This window comes from Leuciscus leuciscus, assembly GCF_965113295.1.
Source record: "Leuciscus leuciscus genome assembly, chromosome: 17".
NCBI classification, from domain to species: domain Eukaryota; kingdom Metazoa; phylum Chordata; class Actinopteri; order Cypriniformes; family Leuciscidae; genus Leuciscus; species Leuciscus leuciscus.
The window spans coordinates 2171664-2191927 of NC_138741.1; the positions used below are offsets into that span (position 1 = coordinate 2171664).

The following is a 20264-nucleotide window of genomic DNA, read 5'->3' on the forward strand; positions in this document are numbered from 1 at the left end:
GTTTCACACCATCTGAGACAACAAACAATCCAACTACTAGTTTCACAACATCTGAGACAACTAACAACCCAACTACCAGTTTCACACCATCTGAGACAACAAACAATCTAACTACTAGTTTCACATCATCTGAGACAACTAACAATCCAACTACTAGTTTCACACCATCTGAGACAACAAACAATCTAACTACTAGTTTCACATCATCTGAGACAACTAACAATCCAACTACTAGTTTCACATCATCTGAGACAACTAACAACCCAACTACCAGTTTCACACCATCTGAGACAACAAACAATCTAACTACTAGTTTCACAACATCTGAGACAACTAACAACCCAACTACCAGTTTCACACCATCTGAGACAACAAACAATCTAACTACTAGTTTCACATCATCTGAGACAACTAACAATCCAACTACTAGTTTCACACCATCTGAGACAACAAACAATCTAACTACTAGTTTCACAACATCTGAGACAACTAACAACCCAACTACCAGTTTCACACCATCTGAGACAACAAACAATCTAACTACTAGTTTCACACCATCTGAGACAACTAACAACCCAACTACCAGTTTCACACCATCTGAGACAACACACAATCTAACTACTAGTTTCACAACATCTGAGACAACTAACAATCCAACTACCAGTTTCACACCATCTGAGACAACAAACAATCTAACTACTAGTTTCACAACATCTGAGACAACTAACAACCCAACTACGAGTTTCACACCATCTGAGACAACAAACAATCTAACTACTAGTTTCACAACATCTGAGACAACTAACAACCCAACTACGAGTTTCACACCATCTGAGACAACAAACAATCTAACTACTAGTTTCACATCATCTGCGACAACTAACAATCCAACTACTAGTTTCACATCATCTGAGACAACTAACAATCCATCTATCAGTTTCACATCATCTGAGACAACTAACAATCCAACTACTAGTTTCACACCATCTGAGACAACAAACAATCTAACTACTAGTTTCACATCATCTGAGACATCTAACAATCCATCTATCAGTTTCACATCATCTGTGACAACTAACAATCTAACTACTAGTTTCACACCATCTGCGACAACTAACAATCCAACTACCAGTTTCACATCATCTGAGACAACTAACAAACCAACAACCAGTTTAACATCATCTGAGACAACTAACAATCCAACTACCAGTTTCACATCATCTGAGACAACTAACAATCCATCTATCAGTTTAACACCATCTGAGACAACTAGCAAACCAACAACCAGTTTCACACCATCTGCGACAACTAACAATCCAACTACCAGTTTAACATCATCTGAGACTACTAACAAACCAACAACCAGTTTCACATCATCTGAGGCAACGTACAATGCAACTAACAATCCAACAACCAGTTTAACATCATCTGAGACAATTTACAATCCAACTACCAGTTTCACACAATCTGAGACAACTAACAATCCAACCACCAGTTTCACACAATCTGAGACAACTAACAATCCAACCACCAGTTTCACACAATCTGAGACAACTAACAATCCAACAACCAGTTTAACATCATCTGAGCAAATTTACAATCCAATTAAAAATCCATCTACCAGTTTCACACCATCTGAGACAACTAACAACCCAACTACCAGTTTCACACAATCTCAGACAACTAACAGTCCAACTACCAGTTTCACACAATCTGAGACAACTAACAACCCAACTACCAGTTTCAGACAATCTCAGACAACTAACAATCCAACTACCAGTTTCACAAAATCTGAGACAACTAACAAACCAACTACCAGTTTCAAACCATCTGAGACAACTAACAATCCAACTAACAAACCAACTACCAGTTTCACACAATCCGAGACAACTAACAATCCAACTAACAATCCAACAACCAGTTTCACATCATTTGAGACTACTAACAATCCAACTACCAGTTTCACACAATCTGAGACAACTAACAATCCAACAACCAGTTTAACACAATCTGAGACCACTAACAATCCAACCATTCGTTTCACACAATCTGAGACCACTAACAATCCAACCACCAGTTTCACACAATCTCAGACAACTAACAATCCAACTACCAGTTTCACATCATCTGAGACCACTAACAATCCAACTACCAGTTTCACACAATCTGAGACAACTAACAATCCAACAACCAGTTTAACATCATCTGAGCCAATTTACAATCCAATTAACAATCTATCTACCAGTTTCACACCATCTGAGACAACTAACAACCCAACTACCAGTTTCACACAATCTGAGACAACTAACAATCCAACTAACAATCCATCTACCAGTTTCACACAATCTCAGACAACTAACAATCCAACAACCAGTTTCACATCATCTGAGACAGCTAACAATCCAACTAACAATCCATCTACCAGTTTCACACAATCTGAGACAACTAAAAATCCATCTACCAGTTTCACATCATTTGAGACAACTAAAAATCCAACTACTAGTGTCACATCATCTGAGATAGCTAACAATCCAACTAACAATCCATCTACCAGTTTCACACAATCTGAGACAACTAACAATCCAACAACCAGTTTCCCATCTGAGACAGCTAACAATCCAACTACTAGTTTCACATCATCTGAGACAACTAACAATCCAATAACCAGTTTCACACCATCTGAGACAACTAACAATCCAACTACCAGTTTCAAACCAACTGAGACAACAAACAATCTAACTACTAGTTTCACATCATCTGAGACAACTAACAATCCAACTACCAGTTTCACACCAACTGAGACAACAAACAATCTATCTACTAGTTTCACAACATCTGAGACAACTAACAACCCAACTACCAGTTTCACACCATCTGAGACAACAAACAATCTAACTACTAGTTTCACATCATCTGAGACAACTAACAATCCAACTACCAGTTTCACACCATCTGAGACAACAAACAATCCAACTACTAGTTTCACAACATCTGAGACAACTAACAACCCAACTACCAGTTTCACACCATCTGAGACAACAACAAATCTAACTACTACTTTCACATCATCTGAGACAACTAACAATCCAACTACTAGTTTCACACCATCTGAGACAACAAACAATCTAACTACTAGTTTCACATCATCTGAGACAACTAACAATCCAACTACTAGTTTCACATCATCTGAGACAACTAACAACCCAACTACCAGTTTCACACCATCTGAGACAACAAACAATCTAACTACTAGTTTCACAACATCTGAGACAACTAACAACCCAACTACCAGTTTCACACCATCTGAGACAACAAACAATCTAACTACTAGTTTCACATCATCTGAGACAACTAACAATCCAACTACTAGTTTCACACCATCTGAGACAACAAACAATCTAACTACTAGTTTCACAACATCTGAGACAACTAACAACCCAACTACCAGTTTCACACCATCTGAGACAACAAACAATCTAACTACTAGTTTCACACCATCTGAGACAACTAACAACCCAACTACCAGTTTCACACCATCTGAGACAACAAACAATCTAACTACTAGTTTCACAACATCTGAGACAACTAACAATCCAACTACCAGTTTCACACCATCTGAGACAACAAACAATCTAACTACTAGTTTCACAACATCTGAGACAACTAACAACCCAACTACGAGTTTCACACCATCTGAGACAACAAACAATCTAACTACTAGTTTCACATCATCTGAGACTACTAACAATCCAACTACTAGTTTCACAACATCTGAGACATCTAACAATCCATCTATCAGTTTCACATCATCTGCGACAACTAACAATCCAACTACTAGTTTCACATCATCTGAGACAACTAACAATCCATCTATCAGTTTCACATCATCTGTGACAACTAACAATCTAACTACTAGTTTCACATCATCTGAGACAACTAACAATCCAACTACTAGTTTCACACCATCTGAGACAACAAACAATCTAACTACTAGTTTCACATCATCTGAGACATCTAACAATCCATCTATCAGTTTCACATCATCTGTGACAACTAACAATCTAACTACTAGTTTCACACCATCTGCGACAACTAACAATCCAACTACCAGTTTAACATCATCTGAGACAACTAACAAACCAACAACCAGTTTAACATCATCTGAGACAACTAACAATCCAACTACCAGTTTCACATCATCTGAGACAACTAACAATCCATCTATCAGTTTAACACCATCTGAGACAACTAACAAACCAACAACCAGTTTCACATCATCTGAGACAACTAACAATCCAACTAACAATCCATCTATCAGTTTAACATCATCTGAGAAAACTAACAATCCAACTAACAATCCATCTATCAGTTTAACATCATCTAAGACAACTAACAATCCAACTAACAATCCATCTATCAGTTTAACATCATCTGAGACAACTAGCAAACCAACAACCAGTTTCACATCATCTGAGACAACTAACAATCCAACTAACAATCCATCTATCAGTTTAACATCATCTGAGACAACTAGCAAACCAACAACCAGTTTCACACCATCTGCGACAACTAACAATCCAACTACCAGTTTAACATCATCTAAGACAACTAACAATCAAACTACCAGTTTCACAACATCTGAGACAGCTAACAATCCATCTATCAGTTTAACATCATCTGAGACAACTAACAATCCATCTATCAGTTTAACATCATCTGAGACAACTAACAATCCAACTAACAATCCATCTACCAGTTTCACATCATCTGGAACAACTAACAATCCAACAACCAGTTTTACATCATCTGGGACAATTAACAATCCAACAACCAGTTTAACATCATCTGAGACAACTAACAATCCAACTACCAGTTTCACATCATCTGCGACAACTAACAACCCAACTACCAGTTTCACACCATCTGCGACAACTAACAAACCAACAACCAGTTTAACATCATCTGCGACAACTAACAATCCAACTAACAATCCATCTACCAGTTTCACACCATCTGCGACCACTAACAATCCAACTAACAATCCAACAACCAGTTTCACATCATCTGGAACAACTAACAATCCAACAACCAGTTTTACATCATCTGGGACAATTAACAATCCAACAACCAGTTTAACATCATCTGAGACAACTAACAATCCAACTACCAGTTTCACATCATCTGCGACAACTAACAATCCAACTACCAGTTTCACACCATCTGCGACAACTAACAAACCAACAACCAGTTTAACATCATCTGCGACAACTAACAAACCAACAACCAGTTTAACATCATCTGAGACAACTAACAATCCAACTACCAGTTTCACACCATCTGCGACAACTAACAAACCAACAACCAGTTTAACATCATCTGCGACAACTAACAATCCAACTAACAATCCAACAACCAGTTTCACATCATCTGCGACAACTAACAATCCAACAACCAGTTTCACATCATCTGCGACAACTAACAATCCAACTAACAATCCAACAACCAGTTTCACATCATCTGGGACAATTAACAATCCAACAACCAGTTTAACATCATCTGAGACAACTAACAATCCAACTACCAGTTTCACATCATCTGCGACAACTAACAATCCAACTAACAATCCAACAACTAGTTTCACATCATCTGGAACAACTAACAATCCAACTAACAATCCAACAACTAGTTTCACATCATCTGGAACAACTAACAATCCAACTAACAATCCAACAACTAGTTTCACATCATCTGGAACAACTAGCAATCCAACTAACAATCCAACTAACAATCCATCTACCAGTTTCACACCATCTGCGACAACTAACAATCCAACTAACAATCCAACAACTAGTTTCACATCATCTGGAACAACTAAAAATCCAACTAACAATCCAACAACTAGTTTCACATCATCTAGAACAACTAACAATCCAACTAACAATCCAACTAACAATCCATCTACCAGTTTCACACCATCTGCGACAACTAACAATCCAACTAACAATCCATCTACCAGTTTCACACCACCTGCGACAACTAACAATCCAACTAACAATCCATCTACCAGTTTCACACCATCTGCGACAACTAACAATCCAACTAACAATCCAACAACTAGTTTCACATCATCTGGAACAACTAAAAATCCAACTAACAATCCAACAACTATTTTCACATCATCTGGAACAACTAACAATCCAACTAACAATCCATCTACCAGTTTCACACCATCTGCGACCACTAACAATCCAACTAACAATCCAACAACTAGTTTCACATCATCTGGAACAACTAACAATCCAACTAACAATCCAACTAACAATCCATCTACCAGTTTCACACCATCTGCGACAACTAACAATCCAACTAACAATCAAACAACCAGTTTCACATCATCTGGAACAACTAAAAATCCAACTAACAATCCAACAACCAGTTTCACATCATCTGGAATAACTAACAATCCAACAACCAGTTTCACATCATCTGGAACAACTAACAATCTAACTACAGATTATTTAAAAGACGATAATGGATTTATAAATCCCTCAAAAGCATCGTAAGTGTGTAATTACCATGTGACTTTCAAAATTAAAACTCTTATCACAGAATACAGAGATATTTTTCAATTTTGCAGAGACGCCTTGGACAATCTGGAGTCTAAGATGGAAGAGATGGAAAACAACAATATAAGCAACACACACATTGTCATGGGGGATGTTATTGGTCTTCTTCACATACAAGACGAGAACACAGAAGCCAGAGACACATGTTACTCTTCAGATCCGAACAGGATAAACGTAAGACTTGAGAAACAATAAAACATGGTATTATTTCTCATTTATTATGCTATTTTTTTTCACAGGTTACTGATTGTCAAAGTGACCTGCAGACAGACATTCCCTGGTCTGTAAAGATTCCCAGCGAGGCCTTTAATAAATCACGGCTGGAAAACCATGGACGCGCGTTACTTGGAGTTCTACGGTTCAAAAACATGGGAAAGGTACAATTAAAACATTTAAAAATTCATGTTTGAAAATTTTAAGGAATGTTTATGGGACAGTTCACCCAATAAATTTCATATATTTTCACATTTACACTAATCTTTTTCCATAATGACACAAATCTCTTGACCTGGCTGGATATTAGTACATTATGTCATAACCACTACTGTTATGATGCTTCTATTGTGTTTTTTATCCTCTTTGCGAATATAAATTGTTGTTTGAAAAGAGTTAAAAATTCTACTTTTGTGTTCCATTGAAAATATAACAGCATAAGAGACATTTATGTGTTAAAACTATTCTTTTAACAAATGTTTCTTGATCTATTGTATTCATCACACGTTTATATTTGATTTGCTCTATTTCTTATTTAGGATGAAACAAAAAATTACACTGTTTTGAACAATGAGGTTTATGGAATAACAATGAAGGCCAATATCTCCAACCTTACCAACAACCTAGAAATGTTCTTTAAAAAGAAAGATCTGGTAATGAAGGTTTTGTTGTGAAACTTTTTTTTATATATACAGTATAATGACCAGACACTGTGAAAGCAAAATAAAAATGTTCTTACAGGTCGGTGAGGCGTCCTGCAGTTCTTGGGATGGCAAAGGTACATTTATTTATGGATGTATTGATCAGTTCCCAACAGCAAACCTAATTTATTTGATATATTTCACTCCTCTCTCTCTTTTCTTTGAAGGAAATCTTACATGGACGACGTCCGGCTGTAAGACAGAAAAAATCAACAATAACACCATAAAGTGCTCGTGTTCACATCTGACGTTCTTTGCAGTGCTGATGGTGAGAAGCTTCTCAGAGTTTCATGTAAAGACCTCATGAAATCAATATCAGAGTCTTTTAGTCCACTATATGCTAGTGAGCTTGTACAAGTTCAATAAAGAAATTTAACAGATAAATGCATTTAAAATGTAAAGATCTGATTCTTGCTTACAAGCAACAATAGGTTTTTAAAAATCATCATCTGTGTGTTTCTGTTGTTTTCTCAGTCTCCTCCAGATGTAAATCAAAACATCACAGCTCCGTATGTGGAATCATTGAGCTTCATCTCTTCTATCGGCTGTGGCATCTCCATGTTTTTTCTGTCCGTCGCTCTTTTCATGCATTTCCTGTTACGGTAGAGTCTCTTAAATATAACATATAGTTACTTTAAGTTCTTTAACCATTTGCTTTTGGATAAAGCATCTGCTAAATGCATAAATGCATGTTAGAAATACAGGTTGTTTTTATATTTGAACAGGAAAGCCAAATCAAACCAGGCCACGAAGATCTTGATAAACATGTTTGTGGCTTTGTTTCTCCTGAATTTATCCTTTTTGTCAAACGAGAGCGTCGCCAACACAGGAGACAAGGCTGCGTGTGTCTTCATAGCGCTGCTCATGCATTACTCCATGCTGACTACATTCACCTGGTTCTTCATTCAAGCTCTTCATATGTACTTATGGCTCATCAGACAGAACGTCACCATCACAAATTACATGAGGAAGATCACTGTGTTCGGCTGGAGTGAGTTATATGGAGAAACCATCTGTTTATAGTGTTCACTTAAGAAAATATATTGTGCATGAGACATATGAACTACTGTCATGATACTTTTATGGTGTTTTTGTCCTTTTCTTGAGCCGTTCCTTTAAAGAGCATCTGAGCACTCAACAAAATAATTTGTCTCCATCAGTGTTATTTTAGGATTTTATTTTATTTTTTATTAATATTTTTTAGTTACCTATAATAACTCTTGTCTCCGTGTGCTTTCAGCGCTTCCGGCTCCAATAGTCGTAGTTGTTGTTTCATTAGGAGGATATAAAGAAGTGATTATAAACGCAACATCTGGAAAAAACACACGAATGTAAGTTATTCTGATGTCACAAATGCATGAAATAATGAAGCTTTTAACATGTCAACATTGCCTCTTCTCTTCTAATTATAGGTGCTGGATTACAGATCCTTTCATTCACTACATAGTGAACATTGGCTACTATGCTTTAGTCTTCATCTTCACAACAGGAATCTTCATCATGATCATCACTAAGATTGTCCAAGCCCGACACGTAAAAGCGGCTGACGGCAAGAGAAAGACGTTCAGAAAGCAGCTCATGATGGTGTTGAGTTTGTTCCTGCTCTTCGGCCTGACGTGGGCTGTGTCGTTCTTCAGTTATGGACCGATGCTCATTCCCTCATATTACATCTTCACTGTGTTGAACTCGTTTCAGGGTGAGAAACAATCACATACATCATTACATCTGGTTTAGTAGAATGCTTCTATTTATCCGTACATAATTGTTTATTTTATATATAATTATTATTTTATTAAATGGATATTTTATTCTTTTTAAAATATTATTTATTCTTTTTATTTTATTCTTTTTATTGATTATTAGGGTTTACAATTGCAGCGATTGTAACAATCAATTTGACCAAAAGCATTTGGCCCAAAGTTTATTTTGGGGTACATTAAAACAATTATGCAAATGACTTTAAAGGTACTGTATGTAAGTTTTTGACTGTACTAAAGCATAAAAATATCATAATATGTTTGGAGATATTTAAGAAATATGCGTTCACATCAGTTCACATACTTGTTTCTCTGAAAAACAATGCTATACATTGTCTGTCTTTGTTTTGGTCTGTGTGACTCCGCCCTCTGCCAGTTTACCCAATCATATTTTGGCACCCTGGGTTGCCAGTTGGTAGCCTGGAAATCCAGACCTAAATCTAAAAGATTAATGGTCTGGTGTCGACTAATGAAACTCGGCCAGCTCGAGGGGCGGCACCAAGCATGCATTTGAAAATCTCACTGCATGCAATTGGATAACACTACAACCAATCACAACAAGTTATCGCTTAGCTACCAGTGGAGCTAACTGGTAGATTACACTCTTGCCGTATCCGGTCGGCAAAACAGCAAAAACGCCCTTCTTGCAAAGGAAGGATTCGAGCGCTGTCTTCTGTTCCTGTTTTAGATAAAAAGCCAAGTCTAACTCGTTCATTGTAGCGGCCAAAGCCGTTTCAAACAACTGGTGTTCATCCATAGCCATCTTGCAATGTTTACTAATGACTTCGACATTACAGCGCTGTTGTCCTCTGTTTAGCTCGCCTCTGGCCCGCCTATATCAGATAACCCGATGTGATTGGTGCAGCTCAGATACAAGGGCATATTTAATGAGCATCATTACTCGACACCAGAGTAACTCGCTGAGCAAATTCAACTTGTGCTCTCGCGAGAACTCTGGATTACCAGGGTAGCCAGTTGGTGGAAAACAACGCGTATTTCAGTCATGAAAGCCGGCAAACTAAAGGGGTCCAAAATCAAACCTTCTACCCATCCTAAAAAGCCAAGGCATCCATCTTAAAAGCTGTATGATCAAAAGTATACTAAAGCTGTATAAATATTGGAGATGCGCTTAAGAGATGGAGACAGCTTAAAATCCAGAAAGGTTTCAAAACGAATGCTGAGTTGGCTAATTTTCTCCTGTGTATTATTACACAAATATTACTGCATGAACTACATATTGGCACATTCTCTGAACTATTTGCACTGGCTACTTAGAAGTACTCTGCTAAATCATCTCCATCTTCCTATCAAATCAGCCTTTTGGTTTGCAGAAATAAATGCAATAAAACTATAAATATACCAGATTTCATTTATAATTTCATATGAAAATATTGCCTACAAAAATATATATTACTTTATGATTTTTTTTAAAATAATGCTGAAAATGTAATCAGATCATGGGGACAACCTTGCAAAGAATATATTGTATTGTGTATCTTTTTGCAAAACATTTGTCTTTCTCTGGCTTGAATAAAGTTATGCTTCATATAGAGAGATAATAATATAAGCCTAGATCACGCTTTCTCTTTCCATTTGTTCTGTTTTTTTTTTGTTTTTTGTTTTTTTAAACACCAAACTTATCAACGCCACTTCTTGAAATGAACTTTTGCATGTTTAGTGATCAGATTCTGTCTTAAACTGAACACAACACATCTTGTGTGCGATACCTGTGAGTTTATCTAGCGGCGTGACTCCCTTGTCCGGTGGTCAACCGCCTTCTGACAGGGTTTGACTGAACACCGTCACACACCAGACGAGAAGAGCAGCGCCGTGTCTTTGAACACATTGTTTTCTATGAGTGTCCACATACCAGCGGCGCCACTCGGCGCTACTGTTCGAAATCCGGCCGCTCGATTTTAAATAAAGTAGCTTATGCTTTGTATAGAGAGCTATAATATAGACCCTCTCCAATATTTTGAATTTGGACTGCAATACCCAGTTCACCCACTAGCTGTCAATTTTACATACTGCACCTTTAATGTATATTGAATGTATTTAAATGAGATAAAACATGTTTCTCTAACTAGTTTTTTGTTTGTTTTTTCAGGGTTTTTCCTCTTCCTGTATTACTACCACATTCACAATGATGTTGCGGGAAATTTCTCTGATGATCCAGAAAACTCCAGCTCCACCACAACCATCGTTTAATCCAGAATTAATGTTGTGGAAAATGTTTAAAATTAGAATAATTAAGGTTTAAGTCTTTGTCTCTTAGACTTTCTTAGACTGATTTCCTTAACTGGGCTGCTGTTTAAGGGGAAAATGTATTGTAACCAAAATAATTAAATTTAAATAAAATTTTCACCAAAGACAAATGTCACTTCTGAATGAGTGAGAACTGTTTAAAATGATGTATGTACATTGAATTATGACCCTAAAAAGGGGAAAATTTACTGAAATCACTCAAAATAAATGACAAATATCTGTGGTGATCATTACTGAAACCGTCTGTTATTGTGGGAGCATTGAATTGTGCTGAATATTAGTGATTAGTTAGAAAACAAATTTCCATTTTCAGGATGAAACTAAAGTCACATGCCTGTGGATTCATATATTTTCCTTGATCACACACATAGATGTGGAACATATTTGGTTATGGAAAATGCAAGACACTGAAAATATAGAAATTCAGCTAAAACCCAAAAATCTATGATTTGCATGTCTGCAAATAAACCATATGCCATTGTTCTAGCGGCTCTGAGCTGCGGATCATAATCGTACGGCTTCATATGTGAACGGATGAAACTCGGACTGTGGACTTTTCATCTCAAGAATGTAATAAGAAAATGCTTTAAGATTTATTACCAATATCGGCAGAAAAGAAAATTCAACTTGTGTCTCTCTCAGGCTGTTTTGTGGAATTATGTCTCGACAAAAGCAGAATTTGCTGTGGCTGATGACCGTCTGTTGTGCTTCATGCCAGATAAGTATGTTGCTTTAAAAAATTCAAATGTTAACATCATTACATAGTGGCCTTATATGTTGTATTTGTGCAGCCAGCTCAGAAGACCCAAAACTCCAAGTCTGTGTGACATCAACAAATCCAGGTAGACTGTGTAAATATTACATATTTATTTGTTACAATCACTTTACATCGGTTGCGTTTATTCATTCCACTGCTCTTTGACTTGGATTTTTAAGCTAAACAGCTAAACTAACCACCTTATTTTTCACATAAGATTTGCGTCATCTGCTTCCATTTTTATTAGCTGTACAAAAACAGCCTGTTAAGCTGCTTGATATTGGAAACTGGTATTTGTTATTAGGGCTGGGTATTGACACAAATTTCACAATTCGATTTGATTTTGATTCACAAGCTTGCAATTCCGATTCGATTCGATTCAATATTGATTATTTTGGATATCAGGTACAATACATGGCAAATTTTCTCAAGGAAAACAAATCTCTTAACTAATGCTGTAAACTATGGGAGTCAGTTGTAGCATAGGCTTCATTAGCCTACTATAATATTGAAGGTAAAAATGAACTGATTTGTATACAAATGCTTAAATTACACTTTTATTTATTTTTATAATAATAAAGTTATATGAAATATAAACATTTAAATGGTGCCTGTCATAAAAACCTGCCAGATTTATTCAAACATCCATTAAAAATTGAAGAACACTAACAATTATAATGAATATGTAATATGGTGCATATATTCAGCAAAATGCTCCTCTCTAGAGTTAATATTTCTAGCTGACTAGCGAGTTTATGGTCACTGGATATGGCTTTTCTGAGGTAAATGTGACATTACATGACATTGTTTACAAGCTGATTTACTGACATCTTTCCACGGTTGAAACACTGATTGAGCGATTCCATGTCACATGATACAGATTTCGATAAGTTGTACTCTACCTTTTAACATACTTTCAGATGCTCATTCATGTTTATTTCGCGCAGTATCTGGTATTATTAAGGCGGAAGAGAAGCTCATGTGCGCTCCACGCTACTGCTGCTCTTGAGCTGAGACAGAGCGATCTCACGCCACAGCGCCAAAACGATATTTATGTTTTTGAATTGCGTAATAAAAGACTTTGTTTCATATCAGTAATAACAAAGCACAAAGATTATTGCGATTTATTGGATGGGATGCGCGCCACAATGTTACATTCATTCATTCAACTGAAAACAGGATGACTAATCGATTCTTGGGATTTAAGAATCGATATCGTTTCGTAAAAATGAGAATCGATTAAAATCAAGAAATCAATATTTTTTACCCAGTCCTATTTGTTATCATATTATATTAGGTACAGTATCTGTTATTGGAGGTACACCAGAGCTCCTCGAACAGTATACTGTATAAAGTAGAACAATTGCATACATACACAAATACATTTACTTTCCACAATCATATTCATATTCACAATCTGAGAGAGGTGTATATCACAAAATGGACTTCTAGCCCATATACGATATCTGCATTTACACTGTACTTGGTGAAACAGCCGTTAGAAATGTTCATTTCGTTTTTTTCCTATCCGACGCCTGTCATTAACCAGTAACCGGCAAGATGTTATATTAGAATTGAATGATGTTTTGTTAAATTAGAATTAAAATAAATTAGAATGCATAACAATCTCCACAACTTCATCCAAACCTTTTTAGTGTGTGCCAGCCGCCCGTGCCTCTCAGATCTGTCCTGTCCCCAGCACTGCAGATTCTGGACGCTTCCCTCATCAGACACACCCAACTCAAGTCTTGCAGTCTCTACTAATGAGCTGATGAGTTGAATCATGTGTGTTTGATGAGGGAGATTAGTGCTGGGTGTTACCAGGACAGGTTTGAGAAGCACTGGCTTAATGTACATTTATTTCTTGATCATATACTGAATAAATAGAAAAGTGAATACAAATCGTCTCGGTTACATATGTAACCTTATTTCCCTGAAGAGGGAATGAGACGCTGCGTCGAAACGCTGTGGGAACGCCCCTACGTGATTGCGTTGTGAAGCACGTATGGAATCAGTCCAATGGCTTGACGGAACATCATAGGCGGGTGACGTCATTGACCAGGAAACTTTAAAGCACACCTGTACCAACAATGTAAGCTTCTGATAGGCCAGTGTTTCCCACACATAGACTAATTCGTGGCGGTGCGCCACAGAATCAACACCGGCCGCCACATATTGCATTTCGTTATTCTTTTTTTTTTTTTTCGCTATTTAAAACACACAGCGTATTCGTTCAGCTGCATATCCTTTCCCTGCTCTCCCTCCATCTCTCTATCACTCACGCGTCTCTCTCTCAAACGCCTCGTCCGTTTGGGGAGGTGCCCGCGCAATCTGAGGAGACTCGCGCTGCGGAGCCAGGCGAAAGTCTGAACAAGGCTTTACACACACACATACACACACAGCCCCTCCCCTCCGTGCACACCGCGTGCGTCTGTCTCCATGAAAACGAGATCATCCCTGGAAGCGTGGCCTATTTGGTGAGGGTTTTTCCTGCATTGAAATGTTTCAAAGCGAATTTTTGTCTCGCCAAAGCCTTATTTGATCGGTGAGTGATGTAGACGATTGCTGCGCTTGCGATAGGGCGCATGTTACTGAAAGAACGAGCAGAGAGAGAGCCCCGGTCGCGCGCACTCTCACCGTCTTCAAACTGTCTTGCTCTCTCTCACTCCCTCGCGCATATTAATCAAAATCAATTGAGAACTAACACGATGGTAAAAGATCGGAGGACCGAAGTTTCACGTGGAGCATTCGGATATTTTTTTCCTGAATAACCACTGGGTGTGAATTGTGCTAAAAAAAAATTATTAAACGTTTTTACGTTGCCTTATTCAGCTGACATAAAAAACACTTTCAATAAACAAAAAACAAAAAAAAAAACCTATCCAGTGATGAAATGTTTTCTGTGTTGACACAAATCTTGTGCGATGTCCTAACTTTCGGGATAATCATACAACGCGTACAAGTGCGCTAATGACACGTCCGATTCGCAAACTAATGACTCCTTTGAACCGATTCACTTTAATGAATGGTTAAAACAACTGATCTGTCCAACACTGAATCAGTGTATAACAAATCGGTAACACTTTACAATAAGGTTCCATTTATTAAACTCTAGTTAACTACATTAGTTAACATGAACTATTAGTAAACTGCACTTCTACAGCATTTATTAATCTTTATTAATGCTAATTTCACCATTTACTAGTAGCCTACATAATTTAAATCAAAAGTTGTATTTGCTAAAATTGTGAAGTATAATAATAAAAATACAGCTGTTCATTGTTTGTTCAACTAAGATTAACAAAGATTAATAAATACAGTAACAAATGTATTGCTCATGGTTCATGTTAGTTAGCCTAATACATTAACTAATGTAAACAAATCAAACCACATTTAACACCTCTTAAAATGAGAATGTAAGTGTGCTTACCCCATTTTTTTAGTAAGAGTGGTTAGCAAGATTTAACCTTAATAAACTACTGTATTTTCAGGTTATTTATATAACAATGTGTACAACAATTGCCAAAACAATCTTTTAGTTTAGACTGGAGTGAGGTGAAAAGAGAAAAAAAGTGCAAAGCAAGTTGTTGTTAGCTAGCTGCTAGTTGTATTCAATTGTATATGGTAGAAAATTTGACTATTAGTTCAAATAAACTTTTTAATGGTACTTTTTTATTCTACTTTTTGAAATTGATATGATTATATACTAAAATAATGATTAGGTCTAGCAAAGAAGGATTTTATCGTACAAAGCTATGAAATTCAGTGGTAAAATCACAGCTAAAAAAAACAACAACAAAAAAAATAAAAAATAAAAACAAGAGGGCAAGAAAGGATGACATCTACATGTAAATTAAAATCACCAACAATTAGGACTTTATCTGCAGCCAGTACTAACTCTGATAGAAAGTCAGCAAATTCTTTGATAAAGTCTGTATGGTGCCCTGGTGGCCTGTATACAGTAGCCAGCACAAATCTCAAACGTGATTTATCATTTACACTAGATAGTGTTACATTAAGCACCAACACTTCAAAATAATTATATTTGAAATTAGACTTCTTAGTAATTCTGAAGATATTACTATAAATTACAGCACCCTTTGCCTTTCAGATAAGGTTCATGTTTATAACAGTAATCTTGGGAGGTGTAATCGTTTGGTTTTAGCCAGGTTTCTGTCAAACACAGCACATCTCAGTATCTCATCACTCCTGCGAACAGGAAGGGGGCCAGAGCAAATTACTGTGCCTGACATCATACTTGCGAGTTCACACACCTCTTTAACGTTAATTTTAGTGATCTCCGGCTGGCGAAGTCGAACATCATTATTATCCAATGTGAATAATCTTAGAGAATTTACGATTAGCATTAGCCATCACTTTTAAATTTGCTTTGATGTCAGGCGCTCTGGCTCCCGGCAAACATGTGACTATGGTGGCTGGTGTCTCTATTTTCACGTTCCGTGTAATAGAATCGCCAATAACTACATTCACATTCAACAGGATTCTCAGTGGGTGTTTCACTGAGTGGGGAGAACCTGTTTAATGCTGTTATCGGAAAGTAAGAGCGGTGTTTTGTCCCGCTCTACAGCGTCTCACGGTCACCCAGTTGCCCTGCTGCATGGGCTCTACAGCCGGAACCGAACAATGTACAGAGTTCACTAAGCTAGTCACATCCAAAGCAGTATCTAAAGTCCTTGCACTCTTACTATCCTCAATTAAAGTTTGGATGCGTGTCTCTAGTTCTGAAATCTTATCCGTCAGCTTTACTATCTCCCTGCATTTATCACATGTAAATCCTGGGCTGACAGAGAAGGCTATGCTATACATGTGACAAGAAGTGCAAGTGACAATAAGAGGAGAAGATGACATGACTCACCGTGTTTGTTGACTGATCCTACTCACCACAGTTGTTTGCTGGACTGGTATGAGGCACGAGAGAAAAAATAAATAAATAAAGAATACCCCGGAATGTATGCTGCCCTCAGAGAGAGCAGTTTCCCTTGGGCCCATAGGAGGATCTGGTGAGCCAGCTAGAATAAGGGGTGCGACCGCAGACCCCCCTGATGGCCTAAGAAGGAGACCACTGATGTGTTGTCAGTATGATCAAACACATGTTGGCCCCTCAGGTCTGGGAGGAAGTATTTCAAAGCTTGAAACATGACCAGCATTTTCAGGCAGTTTATGTGCCACGAGAGATGATGGTCCCACTACAGGCCTTGAGCTAAGCGACCACTCATGGTATGTGAGGAGCTGGAGGATGGCTCAAGACATGAGCTCGGCGAGGTGGGAATTTCTGGAACGCCGCCAATTGCTTCTTCCTGAAACCTCTCGATGACAGAATTAACTGCGTCACCCAAGAGGCCAGCAGGAGAGAGCAGGGCGTCTAGAAGGAAGCTTTTCTGTTTCTCCTTCATTCCTGCGAGGTTCAGCTAGACATGCCTGTCCGTGGCTGCCAGGGCTGCCATAGAAAGGCTCACTGACTTGGCCATCTCCTTTGTGGCCCGGAGAGACAAATCTGTAATTCCAGTGCTGACCTCTTTGCTTTTACTCATGTCTTTGAGCAGCCTGACCTACCACTGAATATGCTTTACCCACCAAAGCCGAAGTAGCTCTGAGAGGCTTGGAGGGTAATGCTTGTTTTTTGGGGGAAGATGCTGACTCAGGGGAGAGATGGCTCGCCAGCGTCTCTTCAGCTCTGGGCATCGCCCCATAACCGTAATTTTTGAGCCCATAAATATTTGAATAGGTAGATGTATGTGGACTTAACACACGGTATGAAACTGGTTTCTTCCACGACTTTGACACCTCAGTGTGGAGGTCAAAAAAAAAAAAAAAAGGTAAGCACCGGCGTGGAGGCTGAACACGTGAAGGCAGGAAGCATACATCTAACTTGCTTCTCTGCCTGGTCTCCTGTTTATCAGCGGGCCACTAAATGCTTAGTTAAGCGACCGCACGAGTGATCCCCTCCATGAGCTCCTCACATGCAGGAGACTGAACTGAGGCACTGGACCTGGCAGGTGAAGGCAGAGAAAAGGCCAGTGGGACCCAAGATGCCAGGTACACGAGCCGCAGCGTTCTCAGCGTGCTCACAATGATCACATTCATCTCCCTCGAAAGCTGACTGAAAGCTGCTGCACTCCCAAATAAACAACACATTGTACATGTGTATGTGTAACATTTCCTGAAATGTTGTTCGCTCGCCATTATATATATATATGAAGAGTTCAGATGCAAAAGCCTCTAAATGCCATCTGAAATTTTCTTATAGAATGATCATTTTTATCAAGCTTGTATATTTAAGTTCAGTAATTTCACTTAAATGACAATTAATAGGTAATCTTCATTGCCATTTAAGTGAAATTATTGAATTTAAATATACGTGCTTGATAAAAATGATCATTCTATAAGAAAATTTCAGATGGCATTTAGAGGCTTTTGCATCTGAACTCTTCATATATATATATACACACTGTATATATATATATATGAGAACATCTGCCTAGCAACTTAAAAAAAATCAGGGACACAAATTCACACACAGAGCGCTTGCGGAAGACACAGAAGCTGATATTGTTTGGTTTAGGTGTGTTTTATAGTTTCCTGGTCGATGACGTCAACCCATTTGTTCCGTCACGCCATTGGACTGATTCCATACGTGCTTCACAGCACCATCATGCAGGGGCATTCCCACAGCGTTTCGACGCAGCAAGGGAACTTCTCTTGAAAGGGAACTTCTTATTCTTCTTAGTTGTCATCTTTATTATAGGACTCATTATTCATTGTCAATAATGAATAGACTTATGTCAACTGTGATGAATATGCATGATGAAATTACAATACATGTATAGGTTTATAAATTGACAACAATATATTGGATCACTAAAATCAATCTCATATATTTCTTTGTGTCGAAGGAAAAGAAGGAAGTAAATACATTCTGCATTTTAATGGGAGTGAATGGATGTGTGTCATCTGTGTTGATGAAAGATCAACTACTTTCAGACCATTGTCATACAATACCACTAAAAAGCCAGCTACCAGTTTCACACCATCTGAGACAACTAACAATCCAACTACGAGTTTCACACCATCTGAGACAACTAACAATCCAACTACCAGTTTCACACCATCTGAGACAACTAACAATCCAACTACGAGTTTCACACCATCTGAGACAACAAACAATCCAACTACCAGTTTCACACCATCTCAGACAACTAACAATCCAACTACGAGTTTCACACCATCTGAGACAACAAACAATCCAACTACCAGTTTCAAACAATCTGAGATAACTAACAATCCAACTACCAGTTTCAAACCATCTGAGATAACTGGTTGTTGGATTGTTAGTTTCACACCACCTGAGACAACTGACAATCCAACTACCAGTTTCAAACAATCTGAGACAACTGACAATCCAACTACCAGTTTCAAACCATCTGAGACAACTAACAATCCAACTACGAGTTTCACACCATCTGAGACAACTAACAATCCAACTACCAGTTTCACACCATCTGAGACAACTAACAATCCAACTACCAGTTTCAAACCATCTGAGACAACTAACAATCGAACTACTAGTTTCACATCATCTGAGACAACTAACAATCCAACTACTAGTTTCACATCATCTGAGACAATTGGTTGTTGGATTGTAAGTTTCACACCACCTGAAAAATGTAACAATCCAACTACTAGTTTCACATCATCTGAGACAACTAACAATCCAACTACCAGTTTCACATCATCTGAGACAACTAACAATATAACTACCAGTTTCACATCATCTGAGACAACTAACAATCCAACTACTAGTTTCACATCATCTGAGACAACTAACAATCCAACTACCAGTTTCACATCATCTGAGACAACTAACAATCCAACTACTAGTTTCACATCATCTGAGACAACTAACAATCCAACTACTAGTTTCACA

At 37.8% G+C, this 20264-nt stretch overlaps 1 protein-coding gene across 5 annotated transcripts in view; it reads left to right on the forward strand.

Moving 5' to 3' along the window:
- The window catches only part of LOC309479600 (adhesion G-protein coupled receptor G1-like), a 74103-nt gene extending 54071 nt beyond the window's left edge, over window positions 1–20032 (forward strand). The window contains exons 14-22 of one of the 5 annotated variants that reach the window (XM_082143755.1): window positions 7708–7808; window positions 8015–8142; window positions 8266–8531; window positions 8781–8871; window positions 8953–9236; window positions 11405–12132; window positions 12205–12284; window positions 12354–12404; window positions 19234–20031. In XM_082143755.1, coding sequence (XP_081999881.1) covers window positions 7708–7808; window positions 8015–8142; window positions 8266–8531; window positions 8781–8871; window positions 8953–9236; window positions 11405–11505 — 971 coding nt within the window. In that variant the 3' untranslated portion in view covers window positions 11506–12132; window positions 12205–12284; window positions 12354–12404; window positions 19234–20031. Of the gene's footprint in view, window positions 1–7707; window positions 7809–8014; window positions 8143–8265; window positions 8532–8780; window positions 8872–8952; window positions 9237–11404; window positions 12133–12204; window positions 12285–12353; window positions 12406–19233 lie in introns of those variants that run through there. The other 4 variants (XM_082143754.1, XM_082143757.1, XM_082143756.1 and 1 more) reach the window with 4 other exon arrangements.
- The last annotated feature ends 232 nt before the right edge of the window (window positions 20033–20264 follow it).